Raw genomic sequence first — 20,271 nt, forward strand, 5'->3', positions numbered from 1 at the left:
ACACTGAAATAGATACAAGAAGAAATGGATCTACTTTATGCTTTCCATATAAGTTTACCTAATGCTTCAATTTCTGCATTTTGGCAGCATAGACCCTGCCTTGATGTTAAATTAAGGTCTCTGGACTGCAATAAACACTCGAGAGATATTGATCCGTATCCCATTGAAGCCGTTGGTAATTATGCTAGTATAGAAAATATAATGTTTGCTTTGATTGTTACTTTAATTTTATTATATCGTATCGTTAAATCTATCGTTACGTAACGAGGAAAGGTCCTATTTTATGTAACGACTGATTTGGTCCTATACCTTTTATCGTCTAATCATGACATGTCAACCATTTATTTTGCAACGCATTGATGAAATATAAAAATGTACTAACTAGCTAGATAAGCCAAGCAAACTGGCTGCTTTGTTTGTTAAAGCAAACAAACTCAAATAGTTGACTCCCAAAGTAGGAATATTATTTTGTACCACAATATATTTTGTCCTTAACACGCACCTTATTCAAATAAACTATCGGAAGTCAATACTCACATCTTGAACACATAAAAATATATTAATCTTTTTATGTTTCTCACATAGTATTGTGGTTTGACTAAATTCGGATTCGAGCCGAAAGATCCCATATTGAGGGTTAAACATTTTCTAACAAAGGCGATTTCATACTCAAGACTTGAATGTGAGACCTATGATTAAGGATAAATGAGTACTTACCACGAGCCCTTGTTGCTAAAAATACATTGATCTATTTTTTGTTTCTCACTTATTTTTCAACACCCGCATTGGGCCCCATTAAATCAGAATTCGAGCCGAAAAGTCCTCACGTTGGGAGTAAAACATTTCCTAACAAATGTGATTTTATACTCAAAACTCAAACAAATGATCTCTCTATATATAATTAAGAATGAACGAGTACTTACCACTCCACCACGAACTTTCATCCATGAAAATACACTAATCTACGATGTCTAAGCTAGAGCACAAGGCATCTTATATATGGAGGGCTTTCTAAGACATCACCATGTTCTGAAGTGAAATAATTAACAAAAAGACAAAGTACCAACAGTCAATTTAGAGAAGCAGAAAAAATGATTTTCTTGTCAAATGATTTTCACCAGGTAACAGCCAGGAAATGCCAACAAAGGTCAGAATCACGTTGTTTTAATGTTAGCCCAAACATCAAACAATAAGATATTCACATTCACATCTCACAAAGTCAACTAACTCAGACACATTTATTTTCTGTACGCTCGTTTTGACCGCACGCCTAATTTCCCAACCGTGTGGTTGTTCAAACTACGGTACTTATTGTCTTAAGCTAGCTAAATCTATTTAAAACGTGTGAATTCTCTTATACAGAATTTACATTATTAAGGAGTAAATTTTATCTGTTTGTCTGAGATTTTCAACACATTTTGTCACATACAATCACATCTTATTTATTAAACTAAACACGTGAAAATACTTATTAGATGAGCAAAAGTTAATTTATGATCTTCATCCGTTTATCTGGTCTGACATTATTTGTGTTGAAAAGCCCATTTACATGTTCAAACATTTTTGAAATGACACTTTTATTTACTCCCTTCGTACACGGTGGCGAAATCAGAATTTTCACCTAGGAGTTCAAATATATAAAGAAGTAAATATACGAAAAAGACAAGAGGATTCAACATCTACTATATACATATAAAAAATAATTTTAATCTTGTAAATACAGTGTAATTTTTTGGACGAGGGGGTTCGGATGAAACCCCCGGAGACTACTTAGCTCCGCCACTGTTCATACATAATGTTTTATGTTATGATATTTGATTAGATAATGTTTTATGTTATGATATTCGAGTAACAACAATGAGATTTTTCAAGAATAGCTAGAATTTCCATAAGAAGATGTCACTCATTTGATGAGAAATTAAAAAAAATAAATTTAAAACTTGAGTGACTAGTTAACCATAGTAAACAATACTATTTAAGTATTAATTGAAAAGTTAAATTGATAGCGAAATATCATGTTAAAGTTTCAAATTTAATTATTTTAAGGAAATTAAATTCTTAAATTGCAAAAAAATTATATAATAAGGGTAAGAAACATTTAGAAGGTCTCCGTTAAAAAAGACAACAAGAAATATTACACCTAGTCCTCAATAAGTTAGAATAAATTAAATATTAGCTCTAATGATTTCAAATTCCGGTCGACTTAAAAAAATGATGAGTAATCCCATCCATCTAAATTTTAGTGAACAGAATTATTTCCGTATTTGTGTTGGTGTAAAATAATATGTTGTCCAATAAAATAATGTATATGCTCTATTAGTCAGAACACCACATTATTATTTTTTAGAAAATTTCTAATAAAGTACTCATTTAAATACATCACGTGTTTGACGCAAATTGCTAACCATACCCACCTTACCAACTAATAATAAAAAGTAAGATTCCCATTACCTAAAAAAAATAAAATCCTTCTACTTTAAATTTGATCCAAGCAAATTAAAATCGTACATACCCTTAAATTAGTTCATTGTTTCTTGATTTATTCTATGAGAAAATTTTAATTTCTTTTCAGATTTTTCTGTCACAATTGTTGGTTGAATAAATTTTGGGGGTTTTCCTATTTGTTGGCCAAAATTTGTAAAATCCATATTTTGGGGTTTCCCATTTGTTGGCTATAATTTGTAAATTTCATTTTTTGAGGACATGGGGTCATATTTTGATAGGTGGGAAAAAGATCCATTCTTTTTTGCTGCAGAAGAGGTTCAAGAATCTGCTGACAGGTAAATTAACATTTTTTTTAGTAATTTATTTTTCTTGAAATTTTGCTAATTTGTTTTGGTGGAGTTTTTTAATTAATTGTTTGTGTTGAAAGCTCAAATTATTTACTAGTATTGGAATGAGATGAGCTCTAATAGAGTGGATTTTTTTGGTAGGTTTGAATTAGTTTAGTTAGATTTATTATTGGATTTTATTGCAAAGTTTGAAGGTTTTGTTAGTTTTGGTTTGTGGGGTTTTACCCTTTTGTTGAAATATTTGGTAATTAAATATTTTCTTTGTAATTCCTTTTTTTTAAAATTTTAATTTTGCTAATTTGTTTAGGTTTTTATACCAATAGTTTGTGTTGAAAGCTCAAATTATTTACTGCTGACATGTTGATTGATTCTTTTTGGTAGGTTTGAATTAGTTTAGTTAGAGTTATTATTTGATTTTATTGCAAAGTTTGAAGCTTTTGTTGGTTTTGGTTTGTGGGGTTTTGCCCTTTTGTTGAATATTTAGTAATATAACATTTTCTTTGTAATTCCTTTTTTTTTTTTTTTTTTTTTTTTGATTTTGTTAATTTGTTTTGGTAGGGTTTTTAAACCAATAGTTTGCCTTGAAAGCTCAAATTATTTAATGGTATTGGAATGAAATGAGCTCTATTAGAGTGGAATGGGTATTGGTTGATTGATTTTTTTGGTAGGTTTGAATTAGTTTTGTTAGAGTTATTATTGGATTTTAGTCATTAGTATAAGGTTTTTGTGTGGATTTTTCTATGATAGTGGTGCAAAGATTGAAGCTCTTATTGGTTTTGGGCTTTGGTTTGTGGGGTTTTGCCCTTTTTGTTGAAATATTTGTTTTATTTCCTTTTCAAGGATGGAATCAACTTACAGAACATGGATTCATGCGTTGAAGGATACCTCTGGTCGTTGGGATTCCGATGAGCTATGCAGAGACCTAAGGACTACCCTTGGCACTGCTAAATGGCAGGTACACCCTACAACCCCCCCCCCAACAAAACAAAAAAAAAAAAAAAAAGAAGAAAGACAGAAAATAAAAGCTGACTTTTGAACGTTAATGCAGTTGGAGGAATTTGAACAGGCAGTTAGTTCGAGCTACAATAATACTTCTTCAACTGATGATGCTAAAGAAAGGCATGGTGAATTTATTACTGCGATCGACAATCAGATTAAGAAAGTAGAGAAGAGTCTAAATGAATCAGCTTTTTCACAAGGCAATCAATGGGTGCGCTTGGATGAGAGGGAGCTCGATGAACTAGCTGTTTTTCTCTCAGGACCGTCGGCCTCTTCTTCGTTTTTGGACAAATCCTCTGTAAAAGTTGACGAAGAGGATTGTAAGCAACGAATGCCAGAGTATTCAAAGAGTTCGTCTAACTTAGTGGACGGGAGTCAAGTTGAGACCACCAAGGATGAGAAGTTTCCAAACCACCGGAAGACAGCAAGTGATTTTGCTGATATTGGTGCTTGGAAGATTTCCGTTGCTGATGACATTTACGGAAAACAACCTGCACCATGCCCTCGCAAGATACCCAGTATCCAAGGGCTGTTGAATTGCATGGAATCTGCAAAGTTGAAGTTGTCAAAGAATGGTTACAGGAAGTTGAAGTTCAACCCTGTTGATCATCAACAAGCTGATTGTACATTGCCGCAGTCTCAGCCATTGACTAGGGTGTGTATTTGTTTCTGAAGTATCCGACATTGATAACTCCCTCTGTCATATTTTATGTGACACAAGTTGACTCTTTTTCAAGTTTTTTCAATTCTTGTTGATATTACATTAATGAATTCAAGTTCGAAAATAAAACTTGAACAATTAAAAACTAGATATAATGAATATAGTCAAACTATATAATAGAACATTTCTGAAGAATCATGATCAAAATCATACTCCTTCTGCCCCAATTTATATAACACTCTTTCCTTTTTAGTCAGTCCAAAAAGAATGACACATTTCTATATGAAGTAATTGTTTAACTTTAAACTCTCCATTTTACTCTTAATGAGATGATTTATAGCCACACAAATATCTATGACTTGTTGTAAACCACAAGTTTCAAAAGTTTTCATTTCCTTTTTGAACTTTGTGCTCAGTCAAACAACATCGCATAAATTGGGATGGCGGGAGTATAGGTTTACCTTTTGAGGTCAAATAAATTGGAAGAAAGGGATTTGATTTAACAATTGTCCTAAAACTACTTCCTTTATTTGCTTCATCAATTAAAGATGTTCTTAATTCTTATTGAATTTGATTTTTTGATGTAGGGCATCAACACATGTTGTGAGAGGAGTAAGAGTTGCCTTGATTGTTGTGATGAAAGTTATGAGAAGCAACTCTATGGTTGGTATGGAGCAGTACAACGACAGCTGCAGAGGTCTCAGTATTATATGAAATATAATCGACTTGTTCAAATGGTTTCTTCTGTGGTTCTTCTAATTTTCTTCATTGGTGAGTGCTAACTCAAGCTTGTTTATCCATAGTAATCTTCGTTTATCTTTCACTTGTATTAAAGCATTTAATTTTTTTGACCTTTTACAATTTTGAAAGAAAATTGAAAAGCTTACCTTATTAAATAAGCAATAATAGCTTGACAGAGTTCATTCTGTTGATTCTATAGTTTCACCGCTGTTGAGGTTTTCTCTTTAATCTCTTCGAATTTGAAAATTTGTTGATAGACACGGTTGAGTTTTCTTAATTGTAGGATTGTGTTTCTGTAGCGACTCTAGATAAGGCTTTGTCAGTGCCATTGATGCCTTTTAGTTTTCTTTTCTTTGTTCTTGTTTTAGGCTTTCTTTTCCTATGTTTAACCTCACGGATTTTATCTCTCTCTCTCTCTTCCTTTCTCTATCGGGATGTCTTCTTTCATTTGTTATTCTCTAAGGATTGCCGATTTTGCAACTTTTAACAACCTTATAATCTATCCTGTGAGACACATAATTTAGAAATCTGGTTCCATGTATGCTTTTTGGTTGGGGTGATGATTCTTCTAAAATTTCCTTCCTTATTTTATTCTACTAAATTGAAATTTGTTACATGAGATATGGAAATACTAAAAGTAAAAGAAATTACTTGTTGCACCTGAATACAGTTGGTTGGCCACAGAAAAGTGTTATTCCCCTCAAATGATATATTGAAATGGATAATTGTTTGCAGCAAAATTCTGGTCAGGTGATAACACGTGTTCTGAGAACTTTACTCCATCTAGCAGCCTTTGCCCAAACATAGAAATAATTTACTTATATAATGTTACTTATTGAACTTTTCTCAACAATAATGATATGCAATAGACCCAATGCGGTTCTGCCCATTGCACATAGCAGGAGCTCAGTGCATCGGGCTGCCCTTTTTAGTGACTTACCATGTTCGTGATCAATGTTAAAGATTAACAATTAGTTAGTTCTTCCTCCTCTATTTCCAATAATACTACTTGTCTATGATACTGACCTTACCAGTTTTAACTTTTTTCTGGTTTGCAATTATTTGAGTGAAAGATGTCAGGATGGGGGGAAGAGCTCAATGTGTATTTCCTCTTGCCTTTCACTACAAATGGGATTTTTTTTTTGTGCAAGAAATAAACATTCAGTAGAGTTAACTTTGCAATATCAGGAGTTTTACATATTCTCTAATTGGAACTGACAAATTGAGATCTTTGTTTGTCGGGATGCAGTAGAGACTTTATATACACTTTTTTTGGGGTGAGTACTTTATCTGGTTCCAATCTGTCATTCACCTTCTCTCATCCAGACAGTAATGGGGATCATAATGAAGTCCTGGATGTATCTTATGCTAGGAAGGTATCAAGGTAATTTACTCCTTGTAACCTCGGTAGAAAGAGTCAGCAGTTAACACTATGCATTATGAGGTTGCTCAGGAAAGTTCTTGGCGTAACTGGTAAAGTTGCTGCCATGTGACCAGGAGGTCACGGGTTCGAGCCGTGGAAACAGCCTCTTGCAGAAATGCAAGGTAAGGTTGCGTACAATAGACCCTTGTGGTCCTGCCCTTCCCCGGACCCCGCGCATAGCGGGAGCTTAGTGCACCGGGCTGCCCTTTTAGCTGTCACAGGTGTGTAGTAGTACATTTTTCTTGATACCTTCCCCCCAACCCCAGGAAAAAAATAAGGAAAATTGTCAGTTGGTGAACCTTAGTGTAAACTTAAGGCTAGTATTTTTAGACCACATCATGATGTGGAGGTGTTATGGTTTGAAGCACTTAGAGCAACAAGTGGTACATTTAACTCTTCCTACTGTACAATGAGGTCACCCGCTGGTTGGGTCTTAATTCATCCTCCCTATTTGCTCCCCTGGGTTGAGCAATATCCTCATGAGGGAGCATCTTGGGAATATCATTATTTTGTACTCCCTCCGTTTCAGTTTGTCTCACTTTTCTTTTTTGGCAACTCTTTAATTCTAACTTTCCACCTGGCATGTTTAAGACCACAAAATTAAAGGACATTTTGGTACATTCTGCTTATCTTTAGTTTAAGACCACAAGATTTAGAAGTCTTCTTTATTTTCTTTAACTCCGTGCCAAGTCAAAACCAGGCAAACAAATTGTAATGGAGGGAGTATTTTGTAAATGGAGAATATTATTGGACTAGTTATCATTACAGTTCTCTGGTGTGGACTCATAGGATATTGCGAGAAACCCACAGAAGACATCGGAATGTATCGGGATATTACTTTGCATGAATGTCGGTGATAGATTAATCCTCTTAGTGATTGAGAGCCGTCTATCATACTTACATCCTTTTCTAAAATTTCATAGGTTTTAAGGTAGGATATGAAGCTGTAAAGCTATATAAAATTCACTTGCATTAGATGTGGTGGTATGTTGAGCTCTCTTTGTGTGTATTTTGAAATGTTTAGCCTTATGCTTGTTGACATTTGTGTTGTGCGCTCAGTCAAAATTGTGCGTGAGTTTCCTCTACTTATTGGCGTACTCAAAAGTTTATTTTCCTTGTTCTGCAGTTTTATTGGTGTTCCATATTTGAGTGACGAGCCTCTGTTCCTGCAAACGAAGAAGCTTGCAGGGTTTGAAAGATCAACGAACAACTGCCTATCAACTGTATCTTATACAGGCATGTGATTTTGTTGGAGTCATATGAAGCTGGAACTGATTGCACTAGAATAGTGTCTGTAATACCTTAACCTCTATCCTGCCAATATAAGTGCCACTAGGGGTAGCTAAATACTGTTGTACTATAAGATGAATCTTATGGATTGCAGGTAATGTTGTTCCAAATCTGCATCCAACAGAAATGAACCATTTCAGCTCTATTTGACCCTCTAATCTTGTATAGTGTGCTATAGTTCATTGTTTGGATGTGAGTCTAAGCTGCCGCTTCTTCTTCCTGTTCAGGCTTCTCCTCACCATTCTTTTGTCAATTGCAGTAACGCTTATGTATAACACGATTAGGTATGCCAGTCGTTCTTAATTTTATGCCCCTGGAATTTGATCGGTTTTACGTCAGCGCAAGTCGAATCCTAGGCCTTGTGTTCCTGTCTTTCACTTGGTTGTTAAAGTTCATTTTTTATGTTGTAATCATCATTATAATATATTTTCCATTCGGTGTTTTTTCGCTATTCTATAGTTAAGTCTTTATTACACCCAAAATTTTGGTTGCTGTTTCTTTAGTCATGGCCAGAGATGAGTTTTAAATGGAGTAGCATAGTCAGTGAGGAGTATGGATTGCAGCTGAGTTCAACTTGCTTGAGACTGAGGCGTAGTTGTTGTTATTGTGTTTTTTCATTCATGTAATTTCTAGTTAATGCTTTTGGCAAACTGGAGAAAGAATTTTTGGTGAAAGTGAAGCTTGTTTACACATGGTATAAGATGAGAAGATAATCATTGAACCGTAATTCGAATTCAAAGCTAGTTACTCAAAACATTTCAACCACTGTGCAAAAAGAAGCGAGGGGGGTAAATGCTTCAACCAATCAACCAATTTTAATCAACTAATTCAAATTTTGTTATTTTTTGACTTAGTAACATTGAGAGACAACAAGAAAGCAGTATCTGAACTAAAATTAATGTTTGTTTCACTACATTGGCAAATAAAGTTACTTTACTTGCAAGTTGAAGTTTGTTTATGAGCCACGCATTCAGTGTACATGAGTATTTGAAACCCTATAACTACTACCCTCCCCATCTCCAGTTCCCCTTTCCCTTATATATAATATTTGTACAACAAAAATGATGAAATAGTTGTTTGAAGGTGTGGTTCGAGTGAAAAGTTATATATTTTCAACTTCCATAAACTTTTCTCCAAAAAAATAATAATAAAAAAAAATGGATAAACTAAACTATCGAAGCACAATACTCCCACAACTTCTTTTTTCACCTTAAATTTTGTCCAAATAAGATAGTTACAGGCTTGAATAGATTTGAATGATTAAGTTATATAATTATTAGTCTCTATTTAAGGATTTTATGCAAATATGAAAGTCCACTAATTTCATTCATTCATTGCTAATGCTATCGTCCACCATTATCAACTATCACTATCCATCATCTACATCCACCAACCTCAACTGCAACTACTACCGTTGCCAATCACTTCAATCAACTGTCGCCACCACTTTGATCCCATTTACAATAATCACCACCAACCACTATTACCACAACAATCACCAATCACTCTACCGACAATCACCACTATATACCGTCAACCACCGTCATCATCTTCCACAATCATTAGCTATCATAATCATCCATCATAACTACCAGCCACGACCATCAACTACCACCATCAACCACTACTGCTAGCCACCATCAACCACTCCTGCCAATCACCATCACCACTAGCTACTACCCACAAAACTACTATTAACTAACACTGCCTTATCAGCTCCCACAACCACCATTGCTAGCCATTACAACCACCAACGGCTATATAACTTTTAAAAAAATATCTTTTGAGGATATAATATTAGATTAATTTAGTATATTATTAAACTTTATATTTAATAATTTTTAAATGAAAACAAGTTTTATACATTCAGACGTAGAAAAAACAATATTTAGTATTCAGATGTTAATAAACTATCTTATTTTTCAAATGTGTATTCAGATTCGAAAGTTTTAATCTTAATAAAAATAAATAAGGTGTTAAACCTTCTCAAAAATTTAATATGCATTTTACGAAGATCGCGCATGTATTCTCTTATCTTATAGAGTTCCTGCGGTTAATCCAATCATATTATTTATGGTTTTGATAAAATATATATTCCCTCCATCTTGATTTATATGATATAATTTGAGTAGACACGAAATTTAAAAAATAAAGGAAGACTTTTGAAACTTATGATCTAAAATAAGTCATAAATATTTGTATGGATGTTAATCATTTCATTGAGGGTAAAAGATAAATTTTGAGTTAAATTATTTCTAAATATAAAAATATAATACCTCATCATTATTTTTTGGACAGATTAAAAAGAAAATTGTATCACATAAAGAAGTGTCAATAATCCAAATTGACCCCGCAAGTTTCAGTATATTACACAAACCTCCCAACAAGTCTTCCATCAAATCAAATCCAGCGCCGCAAATTTCAGTTCAGGGTTGCAGCTAGCCAGTTTCCTCCATGGCCTCCCTTTTTCAGAAATTTCAAGAGGTAACCATGTTCCTCAAACTTGTACATGTAATTTTAATAAGCACAACAAGATTCATATATAAAAATCCCATTTTTACTTTATATACTGTATACAGTTTCTTTCTTCCTCAAGAATGACAGCTTTGTATTTGGAGAGTCAAAAAGTTTATCTTTGATCACTTTTAACTATAACAATTGTGAATTTTGTGATATATATAATACCTTTTCTGGTGTTTGTGATTATAAAAATATGGTATGTACTAAAAATTGGCCAAACCAGCAGCCTCTTTGGTTATCAAAAAAAAAAAAAAAAGTGGTATGTACTTATTGTATTGTATTGAATATTGAAGTATTTTTTGTTTTATGATGTGATTTTTAGGCTGTCAAAGTTCTTGCTAAAAGCCCAACATTTGCTAAAGATCCAAGGAGTCTTCAGTTTGAAGCTGATGTAAACCGCCTCTTCCTTTACACTAGGTAAGGATCAAAATTCATATTGAAGGGAAAAGTAATGTTATTATCTAAGATGTTGGCGAGACTAGTGGCGGAGCCAGGGTTTTCACTAAGGGAGTTTAAAAATATAAAGTAGTAAACAAATGAAGAAGCTAAGGGGGTTCAACATGTACTATATATACATAAAAAATAATTTTAACCTTGTATATACAGAGGAATTTTCGTGAAAGGGGGTTCCGGCGCCGCTGGGTTAGACCACTACAAGTTAATTGCATTTTATTCATAATAAGTCAATCAGCTCTGGGTTTTATCTGTACTCTTTGAAATTTACTCCAAAAACATAGCTTCAGCCTTTACAATTGATGTTTGTACCAAGAATTATTGGCTGTATTATTTGTACTTTTCCTCGTAAAACCATTTTCGCAGAAGGAAAAGTTTGTCTGTTTGATTCGTCTTTGTCTATGATTAATTTGACCAACCAGGATGTGCTCTTTTTCATGTAATACAATTCTACAGGCTATTCAGTTTTTCATTTAAGATATAAATATGCAACCTTATAAGATTTGTTTTAACAAGTGAAAGGCAAAGGGAAGGGGGTTACATAAATAGGTTTCCATTATAACTAGATGAAGCTATGAAAGCTTACCTTGATATTCGTGAAAGGGAAAAGGTGTTATTAGGATTTTTTTTCCCTGGTTATCTCATATTTTGTTTGATCATGGAAGTTTAAATTATTTTTGAGTTGAGTATGGTCTTTTCTCCTTGCTGATAAATATGTATGGAGCTGGTTGAAATATTGATGAATGTTTTGCTGCTTTCAATTCTTTTAAGAGCTAGGATTTTGCTTGAGTCATCACCCAACAAGCATTATTCCACATTTTCGTTTTTTTTGTTTTTTCTTTAGTGAACTGTTGCTTTAACACTAGTTGCAATATTTACTGATCCAGAAGAAGGAAGAGGGGTGTTTCCGGGGGGGGGGGGGGGGGGGGGGGCGCCATAAATTATTGACCTCTGTGGCTCTTGCCTGTAACTAATTTCTTTCTGACTTGAATTGCTTTTATGAAACCTATGATGGTAAAATTGCATACTATCTTTTATGCTTTAAGTTTCACAACTTACAGTTTCAACTTTGCATGACAAACTTCCACCTTTCAGTTACAAACGTTTGGGAAAGGATGCCGTTGAAGCTGATGCAGAGGAGATCATTGACATGGCTGGCAAGGCCTCCTTAGCTGATCAACAGAAGCAGGTCCAAGAAAATGTGCATTCCCAGGTTACAAACTTTTGCAAGTACATGGATCACATATTACAACCTGATCTTGTGGTCAAGGACAAGCAGGACACGTCATCTTCCGAAAATAATTCTTCTACTCGTCGCAGTGGGCTCAGTCTTGCTATTGGTAGGACTGCTCCATTAAAAGTCCATGGAGGTAAGAGTCTTAAGCTGAATTTTCAAAGCACTTTCTAAGTTTGTTTACAAAGTTCACGAGGGCCCAACTTTAGCATAGACTGCGGTAGCCCTTTGCTGTCCAGCTTTTGCTATGTTATGTCAGATTAGGAAGACGAATTTCAACTCCTATCCATAAAAACAAAAAATGGGCTCAATGTAATTCGGGCTAGACTGGTCAAAGCATGTAACGCCCAAAAATAGATGTTAAATTCATGGTGATCATTTGCGACTAGATTAGGTGGATGAAATTTAACTCTCAGCTCAACCCTTTTAGCATACTAGATTCACCAAACAAAGCTGTATGTATGACTAAGAAATGAAGGAAGTTCCCCTTTTTACCTTCCTGATATATGCTGATGTCAATTTACCAAACAGAGCTGGGTGAAAATTGCTAAAGATTGAAGCAGTTGTTGCCGTTTACAGTCTAAATGTAAGCTGGTGTTTACTTTGTTAGCTTTTCATAGTTTTCCAATGCCGTCGTATTAATTAAGTAAAGAGTAATTGAACATCCCTTCTGAGTAGATACTCTAGATCCGACCAATCCCCAGGCTAGTTATTATCAGGATATGTATAATACTAATGAATAGCTACTTGCAAAATGCTGTTAAATGCAAGGTTTTTGATCTAAAATATTTGCTCTTCTCAAGCTCTCAAGATTGTTATGAGGATCTTCATCCCAAGGTCTGATCAGTTTTAAAAAAAAAAAGAAAAAAAAGGAGGATCTCCATCCCTTGGTTAGCTGTCTGATCTGGTAGGGATTCAGTTTGCTAGTGACTCGTTCTTTTGATTTTCTGCATAGCTCCCTGGTTTTTCTTTTCTAGGAATTCTTGATTTAAGCCTATGATCATCCTTATACATTTAAACCTCTTTATAACAACCATCCTCTATAACTATATTTCGAGTTTTCTTTGGAACGATTATTTACGTTATATTTTGCCTCTATAGCAGCATTCAACCTATAAACAACAACGGCCATCATTATACTGCTACAATCTTTGTAAAATTACTTCAAAAATGACAACCTTACTCAAATGTTGATTGAATTTGCTTTTCACTATAATGATGTTAGTTCTGATTGACGGAAGGGAAGGTTATCAGTTGATGAAAATTTTCGCCAATTCAAGCGTTATTTCCGTGAAGAGATTGGAATCTATGAAACAAGCTACAATTTTCGATTTCTTCCATTGAACTTGAAATTTTTTAGTGCTCAATTTTAAAATACGTATGTGCTTTAGAGAGTTCAATTCTTTGTAGGTACAGTGCAACTATTTATGAATTTATCAATAAAGTATTAGCTTCTTTAATTTTTAATTAATGAAATATGATACAACAACAACAACGTACCCAGTGTAATTTCACAAGTGGGGTCTGGGGAGGGTAGAATGTACGCAGACCTTACCCCTACCTTGGGAGGTAGAGAGGCTGTTCCCAACTAAGTTATTCGGACTCGGGTGCGGGTGTCTGCTATGGGTGCGGATTAATCATTTTGGATTACATACTTTTATTTTTGTTGTTGTTTGGTATTTAAGTACTGAGCTTACTGTAAGTAGTTGTTTGGTATTTAAGTACTGAGCTTACTGTAAGTAGAAATGAAGCAAATATAATGCTAGTTATGCTTTTTTAGGACTTTCTGAAAATTATTAACTTAATTATTTGTCATCTAAACATTTTCTTCGGACATAAAAGTCTATTTCCTGGAAATGTGGATCCATAGGTAGTTGGAAAGGTCTTATAAATTGTGTACATAAACCCTTGAAAAACAGGCTATGACATAAGATCATAGTTCCAATATCTTTTTGGTTGTCTCACATAGATTACTTATGTTCAAGCTTTCCAGTCGTCTTGGACAAAAGTTTTTCTTTTTCTCTGCAGTGTGGATTTTGATTACTGTTCTGTTTTCAGCACAGCTATACCTGAAACCAAGCCATTGAAGCGCACAGAGGTTACACAGAATTTAAAGGATCTTATGGGCTATACTCTCGAGGTCAAACCGTCTCAAATTCCACATGAGGATGCTGGGCAAGGTTTATTCTTACATGGTGAAGCTGATGTTGGTGCTGTGTTAGCATTCTATCCTGGTGTAATCTACTCCCCTGCATACTACCGATATATTCCTGGATATCCAAGAGTTGACGCCCAAAATTCGTATTTGATCACCCGGTATGATGGAACTGTGATAAATGCACAGCCCTGGGGTGCTGGTGGTGAATCTCGTGAAATATGGGATGGGTCGTCTCTTCCTGAACCCAAGCACAACATGCAAGATGATGGAAAGGGTTCTGAGCGAATTTGGAAAATGCTCAGTAAGCCATTGGATGGAACACGTCTAGGAGGCAACCATGAAGTGCTGGAAAGGAGAAACCCTCTAGCCTTTGCGCACTTTGCCAACCACCCAGCAAAGGACATGGTCCCAAATGTAATGGTATGCCCTTATGACTTTCCTATCTCAGAGAAGCACATGAGAGCCTATATACCAAATATTTCATTTGGAAATGGTGAAGAAGCTAACATGAAGAGGTTTGGCACCTTTTGGTTCAAATGGAAGTCCGGCAAGAATGGATCAGATGTCCCTGCTTTGAAAACGCTTGTTCTTGTGGCAACTAGAGCAATTAGTAATGAAGAAATTCTCCTGAACTACAGATTGAGCAACTCAAAGCGAAGACCATCATGGTACACCCCAGTAGATGAGGAAGAAGATCGAAGGAGGTGGAGCTAAGATGATAATGACGAATTGTGCATGTTGAAGTGTACCAACCATGAAAGCGCGCAACTGCAATTCTGTATTACGATGCCAGGAAAACATTGAGGACATCTATTTTGCTGACTATAATCTGGTTCACTTTTGGGTTTCCATCTTTTTGAATGGTTTGCTTGTAGCAATTATGGCTGGCCAAGTTAACCTGTTAAGAAAAATGATTTGCTGAGCTGGACAACAGAGCTACTGTGCTTTAAACTAACCGTGAATTATTTTTACATGAGTTACATAACAAATGGAAAAGGAATCCATCCTTGTTATACAAAATAAAAAATGTTATTTCTGATTGCTTATGAAAGTCGAGGCCTTCATTTTCTGGTAAATTATTGAATGATTACTCCAGCTTCCTGTGTTTATACATGTTTCTTAAGAATTGATAATTCCCTAATCTACTTTACAGCCAACAAAAATTGAAGGCAGTGTTGATTTGATGCAGTCATCAAAACTTTGGCATACACTAAGAATTTTGTTTTATTTTCATATTCTTCTCCGCCTTTTATGATTGATAAAACATGGTCAGCTTCGATGACATATCAAATGACATACATGGCGAGTCATAACCACCGTAGCAGTTATTCTTGTTTGATGAATGCTGATGCATGCTCATACGTGAGGATCCACTTCAATGCATAAATTGAGTGATATCTGTTTCAAGTATTACACAAACTAAGGCAAAAGGCGTAACATAGATTAGATGTTACTATTTATTAGCAACTAGAAGTTTGGGATTGAGAAATAGTAATAGTTGTATTAGCAACTAAATGTTACCTTATTAAAAATAAAAAAATAAAAAAATAAAAATAAAAATAAATAATAGTTGTATTAGCAACTAGGGAAGAGATATGCTAGAACTGGAAGCCTTGCCCTCTCCAATAATTGCTGATCATGCCTTACAAGCTGCAGCTACTTGAAAATAGATATTACTTTGCCTTTGTTTCTGTAGCAAGTGTTAATAGAGAAATGTAGCGTCGTTTTTCTGTGTCTCTGTTTGGTTCTGTCTGAAAAGAGAAAGTACAGGGGAGAATTGTGATTACAAATGAGTGAGAAGGTTGACAATATTTTGGTGAGGCCTACATTTTGCTAGCAATGGTATAGCCTTAGGCATTGTGAGTCCAGGTCCTTCAGTCATGTCAACCAGCTCTTCACTTACTCTCTCCAATTCAAAGCACTGAATAAGTGATCCTAATGCCAAACCAGCCACATGCATTGCCAAATTCTCTCCCGGACATCCTCTCCTACCATATCCAAATGGCATTAGCCTGAACCCGTCTCATTGCCCTTTGAAATCGATAAATCTTTCAGGCTTGAACTCATTTGGATCTTCCCATAACTTAACATCATGTTGTATTGCCCACAAATTGACTAGCAACATTGTCCCACGTGGTACACGAAAGCCTCCAACAACACACTCATCCAAGGACTCATGTGGCACAAGAAATGGACCAGCTGGGCACATTCGGAGAGTTTCGTTTATGATTCCATGGAGATATGGGAGTTGAGCTAGGTCTGAATCATCAAGTAATCTTGATGACTCTCTAATGTGAGTGTCTATTTCGTTTTGACTATTTTGTTTTGAGCTTTCTTTAGTGCCTTGGGATTGTTTAGAAGAAGTGATAATGCCCATTCCATTGTGCTAGCTGTAGTATCAGTCCCAGTTGTTAACATGACTATTGCCACGCCTCATATCACTTCATCTGTGTAATACTCAGGTTCTGAATCTTGGAGTGATAGAAGAACATCAATCATGGTATTGTTCCTTTGCTCAACAGAAGATCCCTTTCTGCTGTTCTTGTGCTCTTCAATCAAATCTGGCATGAATTTATCCCTCTTCTCCTTCAATAACTTCACCTTATCCTCAAGTTTGTTTACTCCTATCCATTCAAGTAGTGGCACAAAATCTCCTACATTTGTTGCACCACTCAGTTGGAAACTTTCTGTCACAATCTCTTTAAATCTCCTAGATTTCTCCAATTCCTCAGCTGAATCACCATGTACCGTTTCCCAGCAATCATCATCATCATGATGTTCAGTGTCATCTCAAAGAAAGCTGCTTTCATATCCACTTCTCCACCATTGGTTTTGCCCCTTACCAGTCGTTGAAGCAGAGCGGGAACCTCATCTCTATGGATATCAGCAAACATTTGAATTCTCTGAGTGGACAAGATTTCAAGAGTAGCAATCCGTCTTAGGTTGCGCCAATGTTGGCCATATGAAGTCCAAAAAAGCATGGTGTAATTGCAACCAAGATGTTTTCCGGCAAGCAACCTTGGGCAGTTGGCAAAAACAACATCGTTTTTGGTGAAACATTCCTCTGCAAGAGAAGGGGAAGAGACAAGCAGGACAGGACGGGATCCAAATCGGAGGAAAAGCAAAGGACCATCCTTCTCTTATATCTTGGCTAATGTTTGATGGAGTGGTTTCTTGTATATAAGTAAATGGTCTATTATGGGTAAAGAGATAAAGGGACTTGGTGGGAGATTTTGGAATTTTCTAAGGATTTGGTTCTTTAGCAAGTAAAGGAAAGTGAAGATGAGGATATAGTATGAGAAGTCCATGTTTATGCAGATACAATCAAAGAAAGACTAATGCAGTAACTATAAATAACTAGAATTTCTCCAACTTTGCTCACTGGATTCCCTTCTTGAATGGTTTTTTAGAACAACTTATTATCTTGTTTAAGGCTTAGTCATTGTCCAGGAACTGAATTAGGCCAAAGTTAGGCTGATAATTTATGATGTGCAGCTCTGGAGCAAGGTCTTAGTGTATACTATGTTGTGTAGTTATCATCTTTGGACAGCAAGGTGCCACATATCTTTAAACAATTGTGGTTGATGATAATTTATTGTTGAGTTTGATTTATGTGCACCGGTAGTGTAAAGTTTACACTATCGTGTCAAGATAACTTATTAACAATTGATAACTCTATTACAAGCCTAACCTACAGAGTCCAAAACTGAGATATACCAAAAATAAAATTTTCTTTATGCCAACGAAACAAGTTCTACAAGCATCTAAATTTAACACACAGGCAATCAACTCAATTTTTCCTTCAAAGCATCTCTTGTTCTCTCCTGCCATACTGTCCACTCCAGGTGGTGCATGAATTAATCTCCAAATCTTCTTCCACTTTCTTTCCACACTCTGACCTTGCCAACAATTTAGATAATCTTTAAAGCTCTGTGGCATCACCCTCATAAACACCAAAATTGTTTTAAAATAACAAGCCATCTTTGTTTATAGTGCAACAAGCAGTACAGTTTCCTCAGAGCATTTACATAGAAAACACCTGTTACACAAGCTAATTCCCCTCTTTTGTGAATTATCTTGAGTCATACAAGCTCCAAAGGTAGCAATGCTCCCAAAACATACTACTTTTGGTTGGGACCTTGGTTTCGAAGGTATTTTCCAGGGCCACAGAATCTCAGAACTATGATTCTGTTCTTGCAGCCATTCATAGCCTAACCTCACAGTAAAGTTCCCTGAGTTATTTGCAGGCCATATCTGTGTACTGTATCCTCCTTCACTCCTTAAATCTCTACAATCTTCATTTCTATAAAAAGAGAAGCTACTCGTCCAACTCCCAATCATTAAAATCCCTTCTGAAATGGAAGTTACAACCTCCATCAATAAAACAATCAGCCAGCAGATACTGTTGATCTAAAACCAAACTGTAAATGATAGTACATTGATCCTTCAAGAGCCCCTCATCAGACCACAATTCCCTTTTTCCATTCGACGGGAGGAGGTTTGGAACACCAATTCCTCTCATGAGAAGACTTGACTTCCCGGAAAAGAGATGCTTCTATCCTCTTACTCCATTTATTTGATGCATGCTTATGCTTGAGCTTCAACTCGAATGCATAAATTGAGCGATAATTGTATTCAAGTATTGCACAAACTAAAGCAAAAGGCGTAACATAAACTATATGTTACGCGACTAGAAATTGGATTGAGATGTAGTAATCGTTGTATTAGCAACTAAAGAAGAGAGATGCTAGAACAGGAAGCCTGCTCTCTCCAATAATTACTGATTTTGGCTTGAAATCATTTGGCTCTTGCCACAACTTAGCATCATTTTGTATCGCCCACAAATTCACTAGCAACATTGTACCACGAGGGACACGGAAACCTCCAATGTCACACTCATCCGAGGACTCGTGTGGCACAAGAAGCGGAGCAGCTGGGCACATTCGGAGAGTTTCATTTATGATGCCATGGAGATAAGGGAGTTGAACAAGGCACATTCCATTGTGCCAGCTGTAGTATCAGTCCCTGCTGTTAACATGACTATTGCCATGCCCCTTATCACTTCATCTGTGTAATAATCTGGCTCTGAATATTGTAGTGATAGAAGAACATCAATCATGGTATTGTTCTTTTGCTCAACAGAAGATCCCTTTCTGTTGATCCTGTTCTCTTCAATCAAATCTTGCATGAATTTGTCCCTCTTCTCCTTCAGTAACTTCACCTTATCTTCAAGTTTGTTTACTCCAATCCAGTTAAGCATTGGCACAAAATCCCCTATATTTGTTGCACCACTCAATTGAAAACTTTCTGTAACAATCTCTTTAAAACTCCTGGATTCTTCGAATTTCTCAGCAGAATCACCATAGTATTGTTTCCCAGCAATCATCATCATCATGATGTTCAGTGTCATCTCAAAGAGAGCTGCTTTCATATCCACTTCTCCACCATTGGTTTTGCCCCTTACAAGACGTTGAAGCAGAGCGCGAACCTCAACTCTACGGATATCAGCAAACATTTGAATTCTCTGAGTGCAGGGGCGGACCTAGTAAGAGCCCAGGGGGTTCATCCGAACCCCCTTCGGCGAAAAATTGCACTGTATATACAAGGTGAAAATTATTTTTTATGTATATATAATAGACGTTGAACCCCCTTAGCTTCTTCATTTATGGCTTCTTTATATTTTTGAACCCCCTTAGCATAAATCCTGGCTCCGCCACTGTCTGAGTGGACAGGATTTCAAGAGCAGCAATCCGTCTTAGGTTGCGCCAATGTTGGCCATATGAAGCCCAAACAAGGGTGGTATAGTTGTAACCAAGATGCTTTCCAGCGAGCAACCTTGGACGGTTTTCATCTTTGGGTTATTTATTTATTCTTGGTCTTAATTGTTTGATTATTTGACGAAATAGTTGAGCACTATCTGTGGCTTGTGAATTGAACTAGGGATAGGGAATTTGCATGCGTAATAAGAATAAATAGGGCTTGTTCGATATAATCGTTTCG

At 35.8% G+C, this 20,271-nt stretch overlaps 2 protein-coding genes and 2 pseudogenes across 2 annotated transcripts; 2 read left to right on the forward strand and 2 right to left on the reverse strand.

Moving 5' to 3' along the window:
• The first annotated feature begins 2,379 nt into the window (after positions 1 to 2,379).
• On the forward strand, positions 2,380 to 8,357 carry LOC132604073 (uncharacterized). The gene is made up of 5 exons (XM_060317398.1): positions 2,380 to 2,780; positions 3,633 to 3,747; positions 3,841 to 4,446; positions 5,040 to 5,223; positions 7,743 to 8,357. Exons 1-5 carry the CDS (start codon positions 2,704 to 2,706, stop codon positions 7,763 to 7,765), a joined length of 1,005 nt encoding a protein of 334 aa, XP_060173381.1. The 5' UTR covers positions 2,380 to 2,703; the 3' UTR covers positions 7,766 to 8,357.
• Positions 8,358 to 10,240: 1,883 nt separating this feature from the next.
• Positions 10,241 to 15,322, forward strand: LOC132604072 (uncharacterized). The gene is made up of 4 exons (XM_060317397.1): positions 10,241 to 10,390; positions 10,749 to 10,843; positions 11,975 to 12,249; positions 14,177 to 15,322. Exons 1-4 carry the CDS (start codon positions 10,361 to 10,363, stop codon positions 14,983 to 14,985), a joined length of 1,209 nt encoding a protein of 402 aa, XP_060173380.1. The 5' UTR covers positions 10,241 to 10,360; the 3' UTR covers positions 14,986 to 15,322.
• Positions 15,323 to 15,469: 147 nt separating this feature from the next.
• Positions 15,470 to 17,645, reverse strand: LOC132604071 (cytochrome P450 81Q32-like; annotated as a pseudogene).
• A 945-nt stretch (positions 17,646 to 18,590) lies between these two features.
• LOC132604074 (cytochrome P450 81Q32-like) lies at positions 18,591 to 19,792 on the reverse strand (annotated as a pseudogene).
• Between the last annotated feature and the right edge of the window lie 479 nt (positions 19,793 to 20,271).

The sequence above is a fragment of the Lycium barbarum genome, chromosome 7 (assembly GCF_019175385.1).
Source record: "Lycium barbarum isolate Lr01 chromosome 7, ASM1917538v2, whole genome shotgun sequence".
In the NCBI taxonomy this organism is placed as follows: domain Eukaryota; kingdom Viridiplantae; phylum Streptophyta; class Magnoliopsida; order Solanales; family Solanaceae; genus Lycium; species Lycium barbarum.